Source organism: Strix aluco, chromosome 29, assembly GCF_031877795.1.
Source record: "Strix aluco isolate bStrAlu1 chromosome 29, bStrAlu1.hap1, whole genome shotgun sequence".
Taxonomy (NCBI): Eukaryota; Metazoa; Chordata; class Aves; order Strigiformes; family Strigidae; genus Strix; species Strix aluco.
Window position 1 is genome coordinate 4,509,375 of NC_133959.1, and position 17,155 is coordinate 4,526,529.

The 17,155-nt window shown below is 47.1% G+C and overlaps 2 protein-coding genes across 10 annotated transcripts in view; one reads left to right on the forward strand and one right to left on the reverse strand.

Annotated features, from left to right (window-relative positions):
• Positions 1 to 1,192: 1,192 nt before the first annotated feature.
• Positions 1,193 to 5,435, reverse strand: OAZ1 (ornithine decarboxylase antizyme 1). Its single transcript, XM_074808627.1, is given in 6 exon segments — positions 1,193 to 1,620; positions 1,747 to 1,832; positions 2,347 to 2,519; positions 2,647 to 2,733; positions 2,735 to 2,792; positions 5,239 to 5,435. Coding segments are annotated over 6 exon segments (651 nt in total). The 5' UTR covers positions 5,355 to 5,435; the 3' UTR covers positions 1,193 to 1,489.
• A 334-nt stretch (positions 5,436 to 5,769) lies between these two features.
• The window catches only part of JSRP1 (junctional sarcoplasmic reticulum protein 1), a 34,611-nt gene continuing 23,225 nt past the window's right edge, over positions 5,770 to 17,155 (forward strand). For 4 of the 9 annotated variants that reach the window (XM_074808812.1, XM_074808816.1, XM_074808819.1 and 1 more), the window contains exons 1-2: positions 5,781 to 5,835; positions 7,159 to 7,369. In XM_074808812.1, the coding sequence (XP_074664913.1) occupies positions 7,321 to 7,369 (49 nt within the window). In that variant the 5' untranslated portion in view covers positions 5,781 to 5,835; positions 7,159 to 7,320. Of the gene's footprint in view, positions 5,836 to 6,737; positions 6,898 to 7,158; positions 7,381 to 10,277; positions 10,539 to 17,155 lie in introns of those variants that run through there. The other 5 variants (XM_074808814.1, XM_074808823.1, XM_074808820.1 and 2 more) reach the window with 5 other exon arrangements.

Below are 17,155 nucleotides of genomic sequence, written 5' to 3' on the forward strand. Positions count from 1 at the left end.
TGAACACGGCCCTGTCACGGTGTTGCTCCTTTAACAACAGGCTCGCTGGGAACATGGCGCCATCCCCCCGGTTACTTTGTGCTGCAGATCCCACTACGGGAAACAATTTGTGGAAACAAATCCCCACTATGGGATCTGCTCCCTGCTGCGGCTCCAAGAAGGGAGTTTCAGGGATTGTGTTTGGTGTGTTCCATGGGATTCCAGCGCTGCTTAGCCCAGAACACATGCCTGGGGATGACCCGTGGGGGGAATGCTCAGGCCCCCTCACACTTTTCACAACCCAGAGAGCTCCTCAAGCCAAGCTCAGCGGTGTCAGGCCCTGGCAGAGCACACATTCACGAAGATCACGTGCTTCTATTTACACTCACAGCAGAACAGCCTGGTAAAACCACCATCCCAGGGATTCACTGCTCCAGGGTTGGAAGGGAAAGATTAATCTGCTGAAACAGCACCAAGCAAGCCTCCAAAGCTGCAAGTACTGAAAAAAAATTGAAATACAAGGCTTTAAAGCTTTGGAGACTTATCTCTGCTAACTTCAGCACAAGTTAATTGCAGCACAAGCTGCCATTTCCCCTTTTGCTCAGTATTCTGAACACTAACAGAGGGCTGAGGACCCCAACAACAGGCACCACTTGACAAGGGATCCTTCTCCTCACACCCCAACTCTCCTCTGGGGAGTTCTGGGGACCACCCAGCCTCAGGGACTATTCAGCTGTAGGAGTGGCACAAGCCTTCCTCGATCACAGCCACGGAACTCATCAAGCCAGGCTGCGACGCTTCGCACACGCTGGCCTAAGGCCGCACTGATCCTGGCAACATCGAGACTCCAGGTACCAAAGTCACATATTTACACTCAAAAGGGAGTTGAAGCTGACAGCAGCCGTGAGCTGCACTTCTCAGCATTTCACTTGTGACTTTCCAGCTAACACATGCCCCAAAGTATCCCATGAAACACTGAGCAGGGATGCAGCGATCCTAATTACCAGTGGAAATGGACAACCTGCTAATTATCTCACTAAAAGCAGGCTTTACAGGATTGCTAGATTATTTCAAGTCCTGGTGGATCACAGCCACGAGTCCCAGTCAAGCAAAGAATGACCAACGCCTTTCTGTACCTGCAGCTTTAATGGTTGGGGCAGTTCCAGAGTCATCGCTTCAGAGTGCAAGTCTTAAACAGCTTAAACCAGCAATAAAAAGTAAAATATAAATTTTTATTTAGAATTAAAGCAAATACTTCAGTATCACAAACACAATATTAAACTTCAAGAAATATACTGCTAATTTGGAGGGAGCATTTATTTGCACAACCACAACATGCGCACAAATCCAGAAAAAGATGTGGAGTCTGAAATTTTCAACATCTCACCACCAGAGCAGTTGGTCACAACGTTTCATACAGAGTTATATGTACTGTAATAGATGTTGACAAAATTTCTACAGAATCATCTTTATAGACAACAAGAAAGCTCTAAGAGGCAAACATTGCGATCTATTCTTCTTCTGATGAGTCTCTCTCAAACGTGTAGGCCATGAAGCAAGCATCTGGTCTCTTGGGGACAAGGGGATGCCCTGGTCTCACAATCTCAAAGCCCAAAAAGCTGAAAGTACGGAGCAATGCAGCTAGAAAATAAAGCAGAAAACAAGTTTCATCCATTTGATACGGTACAACAGTTAAAGCATCCACCAAAAGCAACTTCAAATACTGCACTCGCATCTCTAGAGACGGTGCTGTGAGTTAACACCCACCTCTATCATCTCTGTTCTTGTGGAAACAAATGAACACATGATCAACTCGAAGCTGTTCTTCAGCAAACTCTAGAAGAACTGCAAAACTGCAAGACAAATACAAGGCATTCAATGGACATGAGCAAGTATTTCCTTCAGAGACAGCACGGCCTGTGAGCCAATCTGCACGTGAACCCACAGGCACAAGAGGCCAGTGGTTGGAGACTCATAGCAACAGCAGATCCCACCGCCCGAGGTTTAACTCGAGGCAGAAATCTAGGCCCTCAGTGACACAGAAAACATGTGTTTTCTGTTGCAGTTGAAGGGAAATCTGCAGTGACAGACTCGGAACCAGGCTGGTGTTTTCAGTGGATAAAAGCAGCCACCCAGTACCTGGGAACAGCCTGAAATCACCGACCTTTTGGATTGGTTTTGCCTGACAAGACAGGTACAAGCAGCCCTCAAACCCCTTTTACAAGAGAGCAGCAAGCACTGTAATTAGCCTTCAACTTTCAGAACAATGGAAGCAAACACCAACAACTGTAAAGTGTTATTCCACCCTACTGACAGGCCTTCGAGACAGAGGCAAGTTAAACCACAGCTGCATTTTCATCTACCCACCTGTCTTTGCTCCCTTCAGGCAGAGCACCACTGGGAATTTCTATATAGAGGTTGTTGTTGTTCAGCACTGCTCTCCAACTAATCTGTTTGGCATCTGTAAGCCGTGACTGGACATTCAAAATTCTTGTCCTGTTATTAGATGTTAGTTCTTCTGTTACATTCAGCCGATTATCCTGTAGCAGTAATATGGGCAAAGTTACTTCCAATTCATTTTGGAGAAAGGATAATTCCCATTAATAGGCTTGAGGCAAGAAACACATTCAAGCTCACCATAGCAAGCTGCTTATTATTCATACTCACCGAATAAAATAAATTAGCTGAAAGATTGTGATCCCTCTGACTATTCCCTCGCCCACCTGGGATCTTCAGGGGTGGGTGAGGGACATCAGGAGCACCACCGAGGCCCCGGACCCAGGTTACTACAGCAATTGAAGGGAACCCTGGAACTAGAAAGGGATCACAGTTAGAGGCAAACAGGCAGTCTTAGACAAAGCTCTGCAAATTCTAGGTTTTAAACAGTGATCAGATAGCAAGATTTAAACAAAACCCGAAAGCGTGGCCAAAGGAACTCCTCCCACTGCAACCCGAGCAAGGCAAGACAAAGGACCCTCCCGACCAGGGACAGGCACACCTGCCTCACGCCCAGACCCACGAGGGTCAGAAAGCTGCTCCTGCAGTATTTTGAGGGAAAGACTAAGTTGGAGATGAAAATCCTCTCAGCTTGAAGCAAGCAAGGTGTATTTCCATACCAAGGCAGCAGTATGCCTGACCTGACCTCAAGAGAAGAACCATTCCACTATCACACACGCAAGATCTCATTTTCTGCCCTTGTTCTCATGAGTTCACATGAGTATTCTGGCCCTGCAAGCTAGGGATCATTTTTCCCCATGATATATGGCCCTAATTACCTCCGACCTTTGCATCAGCACTCTTGGCTTGAGGTCAGAAAATTACATGAAATAGTCTCACAGATGTCACTGCCTCAAGTGTTTTCACCATGCTCAGAAGCAAACTCACCAGTTTTAACTTTGAGACCACACCTGAGTATTTGAAAACCTACAAGCCTTTCTGCCAAATTCTTCAAAGCAATTTTACACTGCTCGGCAAAGTTCAGTACTTCAGGTTAAGAATGTTATCCTCTTAAGATATGAAACATCCTTCGTGTATGCACGCTAAGTTTCACCCCATCCATATAAGCCTGCTTAACCGAATAAGCCTTCTACTGTACTAAGAGCAAACGCTGTGCTGCTGGCCCCTCCCTCTGCACCATCCTTCACCCTGCAGGCTCACTCTTGAGTTGCGTCATCTCAGCAGATGCAGCAATCGAGGCCCTTAGGGAAATTTTCACAATCGTCCTGTCTGTGAGTGCCAGCAGCCATTTGCAAATCAGAATAAACATGTACAAAATAATCCACCATTTTGCACAGTTCGTACGAGTTTGATTTTTTTTTTAAATGAGCTTGAAACTTGTGATGAATAATCTGTATGAGAAAGGCTCTGAATGGCCATATAAATCAAATATTATATGCTGGAAAGTATTAGTAAGCACAGCGACTGCAAAGTTTTATTAAAAAAATTAAAATTTGTGCTCTCTCAATTAAACGAGTATTCAATCCATTATTTTAGGGTCTTTAAGAGAGAGACACTTTTCTTTAGTACTAGCATTAGGTACTTATTTTACCTCAGAATGATTGCAGAGCTATGCATTCCTGATTACCCTTACAAATAAGCCTTTAAGCACCCTGTGCAGAAGTGGGCAAGGGCAATCCTTTATACAATTTCACCTCTTGCCCAACGAAAGGCAGCACATAATGAACGTTGCCTACACTCTGCAATCAAGGAAGTATTTCATAGGGATGTTTGTGTGCGCTTACTCCTCTTGGAAAAAAAAACAATCTTTGATCAGCAGGCAAGTACAAAAATAGCCTTCTAAAAAAATTTCATAGCGCAGGTACGAGGAGGAACCATGGCTTCCTTCACACAAGGCAGACTGATGTCCTAAATACCCACCACTCTACAGTGGTCACCCCAATTCGGGTATTTTGTTCCCAGCATCTATCGGGATTATCTTTTGGTTGAGTTTTAAATTAACAGCTTTCCTAACACTCTCATGTTCCACTTTAGGCTCAGTACCCTCGATTAGTTTTCAAGAATACCTACGATTACATAAGGGGATAAGAGCTTTCAATCCTTTGATATCTTTGCCTAATTGTTGTTTTTTTTCCCCCCGTAGGAGGAAGGCACCTCCAGGCCCTGCCTCCAGCCCGGCTTTTCTCTCCAGGCACCTTTCAGCCCGCTCACTTGCTCGGGCGCAGCTCACGGACCAGCCGCCTCCCATCAGGGGCCGGTGTGTGCTGTTCAAGGCTTCCTCCCACGGTTATGACAACTGCGGAGATGCGATGGGAGCTCTCCCTGCAGGCAGACGGCAGCTAACGTGGCACATGGCGGGAGGCACCGGCTCTGTGCGGTGACTCAGGGGGGTGGCGGCCGCGGGCAGCCCCCCCCCGGGGGAGGGGGGACGTGTCGCTCGGCACGGCGGCGAGTCACACCGGACGGAGGCGGGGGTGCGGGTGCAACCGGTACTATAGCAGACAGGCGCCGCTTGGGCGTTCAAAAAAACCTTTTTTTTTTTTTCTCCCCCCTTCCCTCCCCCCTTTTTCTGCGGGGGAGGAGACCAGGCCGCAGCGCCCAGCGCTGAGGCGGCGGCGCGGGCCGCCCCTCCCCCACCCGCCACGGAGCACCCCTCCCCTCCCCCCGGTCACGGGGGAGGTGACCGACGCTGGAGGGACGAGGAGGAGGAGGAGGAGAAGGATCAGGGCGGGCCCTGAGGGGAAGGGAGGAGGCGGCGAGCGCCCAGCGGTGCGAAGGCTGAGGGAGGCCCCGGCCCCTCACCTGCTCTGTCCGGTACTGAGGCTCAGCACAGCGGGCATGATGGTGCTTTTATTCCCCTCTTTCTCTCTAGCGAAGCAGTGACTGTTGAGTATCCGCTGCAGGGAGGATTTCACCATCCGGCCGCTCTGGTCCGAACCCCGAAACCCTCCGCTGCCTCCCACCGGCCGCTCTCCAGGCGCTGCTACACAAAATGGCACCCCGGCTGCAGTGGGTCCTTATATACCCTCCTCAGGCCACGCCCCCCGACGTGGCCACGCCCCGCGGAGCGGGCCACGCCCCCAACCGGGAAACGGCTCCTGCCCGGTGAACGGCCCGCTTGTCCCTTAGAAAGCCTCGCTTCCCATTGGCTGAAGGGTGCGCAGGGGGCGGAACAGCGAGCTCTTTTCCTATTGGCTGGCAGCGGGAGGGGGGTTCAGCATTGGTCAGAAGGGCGTCGCGACGGGGAGGGGGAGAGCAGCGATCTCTGATTGGCTACGCCCGCGTGGGTGGGCGGGGTCTGGCGGGGTTCGGCCGGGAGGCTTCGGCGCGGCGCCGCAGCCCTCACTCCCCGTAGAGCTGCCGGTTCGAGTCCCGCGTCCGCGCCCCCGCCTGGCGGAGGTAACCTGCGGCGGAGGGGAGGGGAGGGGAGGGGCCGGGCCCGGCGCGGCTTCGCGCATGCGCCGGCGGGAGGAGGAGCGGGGCGGGGAGCGTGAGGGGCGGCGGCTGGGGACGGGGGGTCGGGGTGTCCGTACGGCCGCGGGACGGCCGGGCTTTCCAGCCCCGGGGCTGCCCGCTCGCCGGGGGAGGCAGCAGAGGGGCGGCAGCGGGGCCTCGTAGGCGCGGGGGGGCATCGCCGCCCTCCCAGCTGTCGCGCAGTGTTTGTTAGCTCGATGCTGAGAGAAACTTTAATTAAAAAAATAATAAGAAAATCCCCCAAGTACTGCAGAGGGCCCCTAAAAGGACGGGCTGAAGTTGTGACCCGGTTTCGGGGTGCGCGTTTTGGGCTGTGGCCGTGCTCCCACCTCCAGTGCCAACATCCCCCAGTTTAGGCCTGTGGGTTGGATCGGCCTGTGTGTGCTCATTTATAGTCATTTATAGTTTGAGTTGTCTGGGGAATGCGGAGCGGTTCGTGATAATCTTTTAAACGGAAAAAGGCTTTGTGCTGTAGCTTCTTGCGGAAGTGAATAAAATGGTTATTTACGTAGCAAAAGTTGGTCTCTGCATCCCCAGCCCCGTAACAAACAGCCGGTAACGCTCCCCTGACAGGGCAACGCTCTGCTTTTCCTCTGCAAGGATTTTGGAAATCCGAGGCTTGGGAATGTGGTTGGGTCTTTCTGCAGCCCCATGGCAAGAATAAAGTCTGAAGGAAAGGATGTGAATTTGAAAATCAGACACCCCGCTTTTCTTTCGGACAATACTGGTGAAAACACAGATACATCCCTTTGGGGGTGGGGGTCAATCTTCAAAATTAAAGCAGCAAATGTGTACAAAAGCTAAATAGGTTATAATTTCCATGACAGGAGATCTTTGACTCGGCCGTTTCTGAACATTTCAGCCTGAAAACCACGTCAGAAGCACATCACAGAAGTTAGGGCACATCCTAAACAGCGGATCTTGTCCTGTATGGAAAGAAAGCTCAAAATAATGGTTTAAATTATGCTGAATCGAGTTTGAAGTCAGGTATGCCTTGTGCATTAAGTGGAAAAAGATGTTTATAGAGCCAACAAAAGCTACTAAGGAGACACTGTAATGATTTTTAAAATCATGGTTTTCTTAAAAAAAAAAAAAATGTAGATGGCTGCGTTTCTTTTTTCTTCATTCAGCTCGGGCTATGGCGCAGCTATTTTACTGCCTTCAGGTACCATAGCTGCCTTTGGGCATTTTTTCAGGGTTTTTTCCTATCTTGCTTATTTTTATTTGCTTTAAAATGTTCCCATCCAGGAGCTCTGAGCACATGGATAGTCCATTGATTGGCTCTGCTTTGCACGAGGATAAGTGTCTAAATCCTCACCCGCCTTCTGTGTCCTGAAACTGCTCTGATTGACTATGATGGAACAAAGTGTATTGCCAAAAGAAAACACTGTCTGTTCTCCTACAGCTTAGATGAGAAGCCTGGCCTGGCCAGCAGCCAGTGACTTGTCTGGGAGTCATGGTAAGTAAGAGGTACGAGACAAAAATCCTTTTCCTGCTGCAGGTATCTGCACTCAGCTCCCAGAACACGACGTAACTGAGAGATTAGTGCTTGCTTTCGCCTTGCTCTCGAGATTTGGCTGTTGATTTATGGGGAGGGGAAGCTGACTGCCATTTAATGCATTACCCAGAGACCAATTTGAAACAATGGGATAGCTGCAATTCAGGAATATCCGGACTAAATGAAGCACATCAGAGAAGATTTAGCAATTCATGTTTTGTGTGTTGTTCTGGAAAGGTTTTCCTGATGGGGGAATGAATGTATTAGTTGATGGAAGGACTGCCTTGGCATTTTGTGATAGGTTTCATTATTTCTAATAATGGCATTTATTATTTATGTAGTAATCCAGCTGTAATTCCTTATAATGGCACTGTGTCGGAGGACATCATCTGTGCAGCTGCTTTCCTCTTTACTGTGGCACTGGAAAGAGCTTTGCCCTTTGGATACCTGTCATCTCAATGGGCCATCATTCCATTTTACAGTTGAGTGACCTGGATAACGCTGTGGTGCTCTGTAGTCTGCAAAAAGCCCAACAGCCTGTTTTGGTTTTGTGCATTAAATATCATGTGGGATTAGTTCCAGCTGCAGTTTTGCTGAGATAGCCTGACTTCCAGTTTAGCAGTGACAGTGATTCATAAATCCTCACAGAGAAGCCTCTGACTCACAATTCCAGGATTACCAGCTGAGGCAGTTTGAGATGTTGCCATCTCCAGCTGTTTTTTACCACTGGTTTGCCATGACTGCCCTACCCATGGCAGAGTAGGCAGAAGTAACTGTGTCGGTGTCTCAGTTGCTCCAGCTGCATTCCTAGTTTGGCATCGTAGTCCCAACCCATCTCAGTCCCTGCTGTTATCTAAGACACTGGGCAGTGGACCGTAACAGCTGATGTGTGGGCAACCATTCCCACTTGCCCACGACTGCTGTGGCACAGCAGCTTTCAACACAGAGGCAGGACGGACAATTGCAAATAGAGAATCTCGTCCATCGAAGTCCTGAGGCTCTAGTTCATCCCAAGTCTTATGCTGGTGTCCACAAATACACTATCAAAGGCCCCCTCGTTCCACTGGCTTGCAACTACCACAGCCTTCCCATCTCCAAAAAACATGTTTCAAAAGACAAGCTTAGTCCCCAAAGCAGGAGATGCAGCTGGGATCTCATACCAATTCTCTCCTGAACTGCTTACAGAACTCCTCAGAGGAGAGCATGCAGCGAGTCCCAGTTGTTCTTATACAAGCAGGTCGCAGCAATTAGGCTGTATGAAACGACCTCGGAAAATATCTTGTACAGTCTGAGTTACTCAATAACCAGACCTGCTAGCAGAGAAAGTACAGGAGAAGCAACACAGCTGAACTCCACGTTAGGAATCCAAGTTTAAATTGTTTCAGGTTGAGGAAAGCCAAGGAGTTTCATTTTGTAGAACTTATTTTTTCTTTTTTTTTTTAGCTTGTTTCAGCATGCTTTTCAGCTTCTTTTAACAAAAGAGGTCTCAAACATTAGTCAAAATCACCAGCTTTTTGTCAAGTTTTTATAATTTTTACTTTCTGAAAAATAATAGATTGGAAGAAGAGTTTATGGCAGCACAGGAGTTAAAGTCAAATTCAAAACTGGTGGCTGATGTAAGCAGATGTTAGAACAAGAAATGGGCAGGATAAGTAACTGAATGTCTTTCCTCTTCATTGTCTGTCTTCAGGTTTGCAAGTGTTTGTGATCAGATGACACGAAACTAGTGCTTAGAGAGATGTACAGGACCTGAAACACTCCTAAGAGTTGCTGGTTCTGAAATCCTGCCCGTTGATCCCATAGTTGTACCACATCTTTTATTTAGAGAAGGAAGGATGAACTGCTCTGCTGTTTAGGTGATTAAAACATAACTAAATAACACAGCTGCAAATATTAGAGCTTCTGTGTGTTTTTCTGCCACTGTGGAGGCTATTGGAAAGTGGGCTGCTGCAGGCTTCCTTGAAGCAGCTCCTGCGTCCGTGTTCTAGAGGAGTAACAAAGCTCCAGTGAAGGTGAATGGAAAAAAAATATATGACATATAGCAGAAACCCCTGTATATTTTCTGCTTAGCTGCATCATGCTGTCATAGCTCTTCTTGAATGTGGAAATAGATGTTTATGATATTTAGCAGCATCATGGGAGTTAATCTATCTCCGATTTGCTGACTAGGGAAGTACAACAGAAGGAAAAACATGAGCTCTCTTTTAAAGTATGTGCAGTCCTTACATAGCATCACACACTCAGTAACTCCCCAAAAATGGTTTAAAGAAAAATAATAAATTAATTGAGCCAGACTATAAAACCAAGTCGTTCTGATTGCCTTTTCTCTGTATTTCCAATCCAGGAAGACTCTACTTGTTCTTACAGTTTTAAGAGTTGTCTAGAGATGTAGCCAAGTACCAAAACAGGACAGAAACCAAGGCAGAGATGTCCATCATGACCTGTTTCCACAGAAATCATTGTGTGTGATGACTTCTCCACCCTGTAATTAGCTGGTTTTAGCCCCAGAATAATTTAAATGCTCATCTACTTCTGTCTGGAGATGAAGTTCAGCAAAAGCCTGTGAGGTCTTTATGAAAACAGTGGACAGTGTTATTTCTGAACTTTATAAGACCTATAGTTGGTAAGTCTTACAAAGCAGGGCTCTTAAGTCTACCCATCTCCTTCCTTAGAACTTCTGGTTCATTTCCTTACAGGTAACAGTTAACTACCAGTTATCTAATTTTAAATACTCCCCCACTAAAAACGCTATTTGGTGTGTTAGAATCTATTCTGATCTTTGTGGGGCAGGTAATTAGAACACTTTTTCTAGCTGGAAAACTCTCCTCATTTTCATTGTCATCTGTGCAAGAATGATTTGATTTGAAGGTCAGGTTTTCTGAAGACCCACTTGTGCTGGAAGGAGATTGTGCATGCCACTGCCAAATTAAGCCGGAATTCTTAGATGTTTACCAGCACAGGGAAGAATTTATTTTCCAAGATCTTTGTGAGATATTGAACTAGAAGAAAGCAGTCACTAGTTCGTCAGGCAAACAAATGTCTGTACTTCTTACCAAAGAAACTTTGGATCTCTGCTTTCTCACTTAAAAACAGCTGGTATGAAGAGGACTATATATTGAATGCAGATGAGGTAACAGATGTTTAAAATGCTTTAAAGTCTCGTTATCTGATTTAGGGGTGTAATCCAACATAGTGCTGGTCACCTGATAAGTGCTGAGTTGTTTTCTTTAAGTTTGCAGGATCAAGCTTAGCAGGCATTGCTGTTCAGTTTGCATATAAAAATAACGTGGGGGTGAGGGGAGAAGTTTGAAGTGAGACCAGGAAGTATAGTCAGACAGAGAGTGGGTTAGCCAACAGCAGGAGATACAGTCAGAGGATGGCACCTTAACATTTCTGGGGAAAGAAGTGTGCTTGAGCCGTTTGTTGTTACGGTTCTGTAATTTAAGAATAATGTTCCACAAGCTTGATTTTTGTATTGATTTTTCTGCGGGTGTTGCTGCCAGTTATGAATAAATGGTCATGAGGAATTCAGAGGTAGTTACAAAACAATAAAGTGGAAGATATTGCAACATCCCCCCTTCCACAATCCATTTTCTGTTTCGTTTACGCTGGGCCAGATGCAGCTCACATCTCCATCCGCTCCTCTCCCTCCGCTCCCCCTCCCCAAGTTAATGAGAGATGATTAAGGTCCGGTTCTTGCAAAGGGTGCAGTGTCACAGAGGGGAGTTCAACTCGGAGAGGAGATGGAGCACCTTCCTTCCTGTTAGCATGGGAGCGAGCAGTGGGGTGCACAGCACCTCGCAGAGCCGGGTCCTGAGAAAACGAGCCCCTCTACGATGGCCTTCTGGTGTGCAGCAGCTTTCTGGAATTCTTTCATGAACGTTTCCTTTCTCTGCTGACCTCTTTTCCTCACTTGCTTGCTGGAGCCTTTGCATGGTGGATTTATTCGTTTATTTTTTTGCTTAGCTTCCCTTTTCTCTTACAGAGGAGTTCAGCACAATCTGGGGTTTCTTTGCAGGATGGGCCACTTTCACAGCCTCTGTGTCGGGAAGGCGAGCTGGACGGCGTGGCTTGTTTTCCTTCAGTCCCTGTTGTGCTTGGATCAGCCAACCTTAGGGACAAGGAAGTGCACAGTACAGCTCAGCTTTTGTAACTCGTAATTTCGTTTGGAAATGTTATCAAAACAAACAGATGCCAGCAGGATGAGCGTTAAGACCTGTGCAGAATCTGCTCTGTCAGAAACGAGTTCAGAGTCAGTTTTGCCTGCCTAAACATTTCGCCCAGCAGCTCATTAAAATGGATGTATTCAAAGGAGACTTTTCCCCCCCGATTAGATCATTCCTGTGATAAGAGCATTAACGAGCATATTTTCCCATAAATAAAATGAACGAGCCTCGAGGGCAGGGAAGGTTATTTAGCCTGCAATAAGTTATATCCCACACTCGTCCTTTAGAGAGTCGCGAGTAAGGGAGTCAGTTTGCCCCTTTGCTGTAGCTGAGAGCAAACCTGAGACTGGCCTCTGACCAGCAGAATTGTCAAAGTGGGATTTCTTCCAGCTGTATGTTTGTGCTGCATGTTGCTTTATTTTGGGTATAATCCCTGTGGATTCAGCACTTAGCAGAGTCACTGGCTGGAGCTCACCTGGAGCTGTGCTAGGAGCCAGGGCAGCTCTTGGGGTGCCGCAGGAGGGACAGGGGAGGTCCAGCCCTGGCAGCCCTTTTGCCAGCCTGTTTATTTGAGCTGCCTGCAGCCTTGTGCTCCTGCCCGTGAGCTGTCTGTGTCTGAACTAATATTTACTCACGGTTCTGTGTACCAAGAGAGTCAGCAATCCCTCTGAGTGAGAGTGGAGCTGGAACCAGCCATCAGGCCAGCTTAGCAGCTCATGTTGTTTACATTTTTTTCAAAAACACTCTTGAATGTCAGGCTGGTGAAAGGTGGCAGCTTGACAGCTCCGGTGAGCCTTTAACCCGCGCAGCAGGTAGAGCGATGGCAACGCAAGCTTCCCCTGCTGCATACCCCAGCCAACCTGCCCACCCGCTGTGCCTCTTCAGCCAGGAAAGCCCGTCTGAGCAGTGGGTGAGGAGCAGACCCCTGACCCACGCAGGCCTCGGTGTCTCCCCACTGCTTCTCTGTGAGCGACAAACTGCAATCCAAAGACAGCCAGTGCTGTAGTGATGTTTATAAGGGATTGACAGCAAACTACTATCAAATAAGCCACCAGGTTTTCAGCCCACTTAGGAGTGGAGGCTTTAAAATGAAGGCAGCTCTATTTCATTGCTAGAATTTTCCGGTTTTCCTAAAGGTTTTTATTTATGAAGCCATTCTAGGTACAAATTAACTTACCCAGCCTCCTGTTTGTTATTAACTCTAGAAGAAGCAGAGATCTGGAGGGTTCATTGCTTACCCTGCTGGAAAGGTGTGATTCGGAGCAAAGCACTGCAATGTTTTCCAGCAGCGCTCCCGAGAGCATTGCCATGCCTGTCCCCATGTTTCCAAAGTCACTGGGCTTTAGCAGAGCTGTTTATTCTGGCGTGTTCTCCTGTGTGTAAGCCCAGCAAATATCACACAGATACCCTAACTCGACCCACGGGGCTTTCTGCTGCAGGGGCAAGGTAGCCCAATCTTTTGGGAGTGCACACTTCCACGCAGAGCTGAGCACGTGCTCGTAACTCTTAATAAGACCAACAGATTTCCTAAGGTGCTAGAAGATAAAGAGGTGGCATAAGGAAGGCAAGAAACCTTGAAATTACCGTTCAGGATTGGACCGATGACCTAGTTAGTTTGATTTCCTGCTTACAGTGACTTTTACCAAGTATTTCAGATGACGATCTGAAAACCTAATGCTTCAGAGTTGTATGCAAAGAAAGGGAGCAGTTGTGATTACAGAAAATAGATTGTCTGGACAGGAGTTAAGAATTAGTTCTGAAATTTGGGTTTTGGGGTATTTTAGCTATTGAAGCTAGTCTGTTCCTCTGGACATCGGATCCCCATATAAATGTTTGTCCTTTCTTGGGTCAGAGAGTTTCCATTTTGGATTGTCTAGTGGGTATGTCCTTTCAAATAGCAGTGCAGATTGTAATGGTGCTCTGCCTTCCTGCTGCTTCCCCAGACTTCTGTCCTACAGCACATTAATTTCTTAGCTCACAGTTCCTTGTTTCCATGTTTGTTTGGCTTCACATGCAGACAAGTCCTCGATCTCTGACTGCCAGCCGGCTGTCAGACAGCAGTGGGAGCCAAAAATCATGTACCATCCGGTTGGGCAGTCTCAGCCCATCTTCAGACTCATGGAGCTCACTAGGGAGGAAAATGTAATCAGCTATCCTTCAAGGAACAGGATGTGACCGGAAGTAATAAGAGTCAGCAGGTCAGTCCGTAACAGCTGTCAGAACAATGTGCACAGTACGGCAGCTCTGTAGTTCTGCTAAATCAAGTCACGGGCTTAATGGACTAGAGTATGCGCATTAAAACTGATCCCTGCAGAGATCAGAGCGTGTCCCAGCAGCAGCAGCAGATCCTACACCATCCCTGTGACCGCTTGTATTCGTTACACAGGGAAAATAGGATCCGTGTTTTGTTTAAGCTTCCAGTGATACCTCTCAGTCCTTGCAGCCCTCGTGCTCCCTTTGGAGGCTGTAACTTACTGCGCTTGTGTCACTCTGGGTTGGGAAACTGAGGCAGGGAGAAAGGACCAGCCTCAGGCTGTACAGAGGCAGAGCTGGGATTGGAGCTGAAGAGGTCTTGCACCTCTTCTCCCTTCAGGCTGCCTCCTCTGACCTCAGATCCTACAGAAAATGGACTGGGGGGGTTAGGTCACTTTTAAAATTATCCTCAATGTGCCTCTGAAACAAGCAAAATGTCCTCTTGAACTTAAATTATCTGCCCTTATCCTGTCTCAACTCTCATTGATAATCCTCTTTGTTGCCTTCAAAAATATTTATGGGAGATTATTCTTTGGCAGTGACAGTCATGTTTAATTCTCTTTTCATTATACTGGGCTTTTCTTTCAATGGTTTCCTGATGTGTTGCCATTTGGTATTGTTCGGTTTATGTATTGTGGTTTTAAGATTTTAAATGGGTTCGGAAATATGCTTGCTTGTGGTAACTGGATGCTTTTCCCCATGAACTGTAACAGAGGTGGCCGCAAGATACCAATTTATACAAAAGTATATATTTTTTTTTTTATTTTATCGTTCTCATGGTGATGTCAGCTGACATGGCCACCACCCTGGGCCTCTGTGCAGCTCTGACCGCCCTCCCTGCAGCTTGTGTCTGTCACCCAACACCAACACGATGGCACTGAAATTGGTTATTTGCATCCCTGCTTTTGCATCACTACTCTCAGTGGCCCTGGGACTTCTAAAACTCTTTGAATTTTAACAACAAGCCTTTCCTGAGCCTCGCATGCAAAGCAATGCAAATAAAGTTTAATAATACATAAGGCTTGATTAAGCCTTTCTCGTCCCAGTTCAGACTGTAATGCCACAGGCTGGGACCGAGGCACTCAGGCCTGGTTTAGGACTGGTGTCCAGGTCGCTGGGGGACGTGGAGGGCCTGCTGGGTTCGTGCTGGCAGCCAGCAGCAATTCTTCATCCAGCCTTTAACATAAGCGATCAGAGAAGACCACGTCATCTTCATCTTGGTGCTGAGCTTTGTATCACAGATGATACTAGTTGCCATTGCAGAAGGCCGTATAACCCATGCTCCTGCCCCAAAAAAGGATCAGCTTTTCAGGAATCATTCCTGATAGATGTGTCTAACCTGTTCATAAAACCCTTCAGTGATAGGGAGGCCAACATTGCCCTAGATTATCTCTTCCAACACTTTTCTGTCTTTACAACTACAAAGTATTTGGGCTTTTCCCCCTTAAGCTCATGACTGCTGTTCATCATTCTGTTACCACGGGCAAGAAGACAATTTCTCTTCAGTCTGTCATTGTATTCATACAGGACACATTCAAACTCTTTTTCTTTGGCCAAAATACTTCTCACAGCAGTTCCAATGAGACCTTTTTTCCATGACCTCCAGGTATAACAGCTGTGACACATTTGTTTGGAGGAACTGCAAGATTAAGAAAAATAAGCTGTTCTTAATTTTCCTTGAAAATAAGCTATTGTTGTAGCTCTCCGAGATCTCTGCTCATTATAGTACTTTGAAAAGTTACCCATCTCAAGGCACGCGCAATGCTTGGGAAGTCAGCTCGCGTAGCTTCTTGGATTGCCTTTTCATCTGGGAAGATTTCAAGAGCTCTTGACAGTTTTATGGGGACATTGAGGGACTTCCCCATGCTGCAAGGTTTAGCTTCCCAGTTTCAGAGACCTACGCATGGAATGTCTTTCCTGATGGAGGCATAGGGCTAGGAGAGACCTTCAGAGTCAAATCCAGATCTGCTGTCCGCTCATGATCCAAGGATCCTGTTCATAAAGGTACAGTGCTCCACCCTCACAGCCTCCAGTGTGTCTCCTGCAAGGCCATTCCACAAGCTGAGTGCTCTAAGTTCTGAAGCTCCTTTTTAATCCCAGTTATATTTATTTGTAGCAATTTTCTTCCCAGTTGGTTTCATGCCAGCATTGTCCTTGTGCTTAAATAGATGTCTCAGCTCTCTCTTGGGTGTTTTTATTTGTAGCAATCCTACCCCTTCTGGCCTTTGTTTTGTTAGGCTAAGCAAACTGAGATAGTCTTCTGTAAAAGCTTCCTTTCTCCTTGTTATGCTTCTTGTCAAGGAAGTATCTCAGCCATCTGAAATCTTTCCTGCACAAGCTATATATGTAAAGCATCTCTCCATGACCACGTAAGTGCCGTCACCTCCTAGGTAAGACCCAACCATGTATAAATGCATTTGCTGGATGTTAGAAAAGGAGTTCAAAAAGCACACACATCCAAGGAGCGAAAAGCTTGGCACATCTAACTGTGGGGGTTATAATTTGATGAGAATTTGGGGCTTAGGCTGTTGTGCTTCACGAAAGGGCTGTTGGAACCTCGGCACTGGATCTTGTGATTTATTTGGGTCTCTTCTTTGCTTTGAAGTTTTGTTGAAAGCCTTCTTCAGTGGTCTGGCAAAGGGATACAAACCAGCAGTGGTCTGAAGCACTGGCTCAGTAGTATCTAGGTGGAAGGAGTTTGGCAAAACTTTAATCTGCACCACAAAATGTTGCTTAGAGATCTCCCACCAGGAGTCTGGGCCTAAAGTCTGTTTAGCTCCTATGTGCTGATCTTTGATAAGGAACTAAGAAATATTCTTTTTTTTTTTTTTTTGGTGAAAACTGGTCACTTTTCATCTTTCTTCACACTCAGAGCTAAAGGTCCTCTTGACATGGTTCCCGCAAGACCCATGGTATTGCCCCTTCAGCCCTGCATCCTCCCAGTGAGCAGCAAGTTTCTGAGGATGGTGGGTTTAGTAGGCACAGCTCAGGGAAGAGGGGCCAAAAGGGGCTCAAAAACGATGCTGTGACTTGATGTGCAAGAGCAGCAAAGCTGCCAGCCACAAACTTGCACCCTGCTGTCCTGCAGGTCCCAGAGATGGACATTTAAATGCTCTTTTAGTTGCAAAAGCCTGGAGCTCCTTATTTTGGGCAGATCTGTGCTATAAAAACCAGCTGTGCTTTTCATAGCCATGTGTAGGTTTGACACCTGGGCAGGGGACACCTGAGGGCTCAAACCTCGTCCTCCTTCCTCCTGAGAGGGCTGTGGGTGATGCTCAGAGCTGGGGAACTCCTTGCCAGTGGCTGTGGTATGTTCCTCCACCTGAAA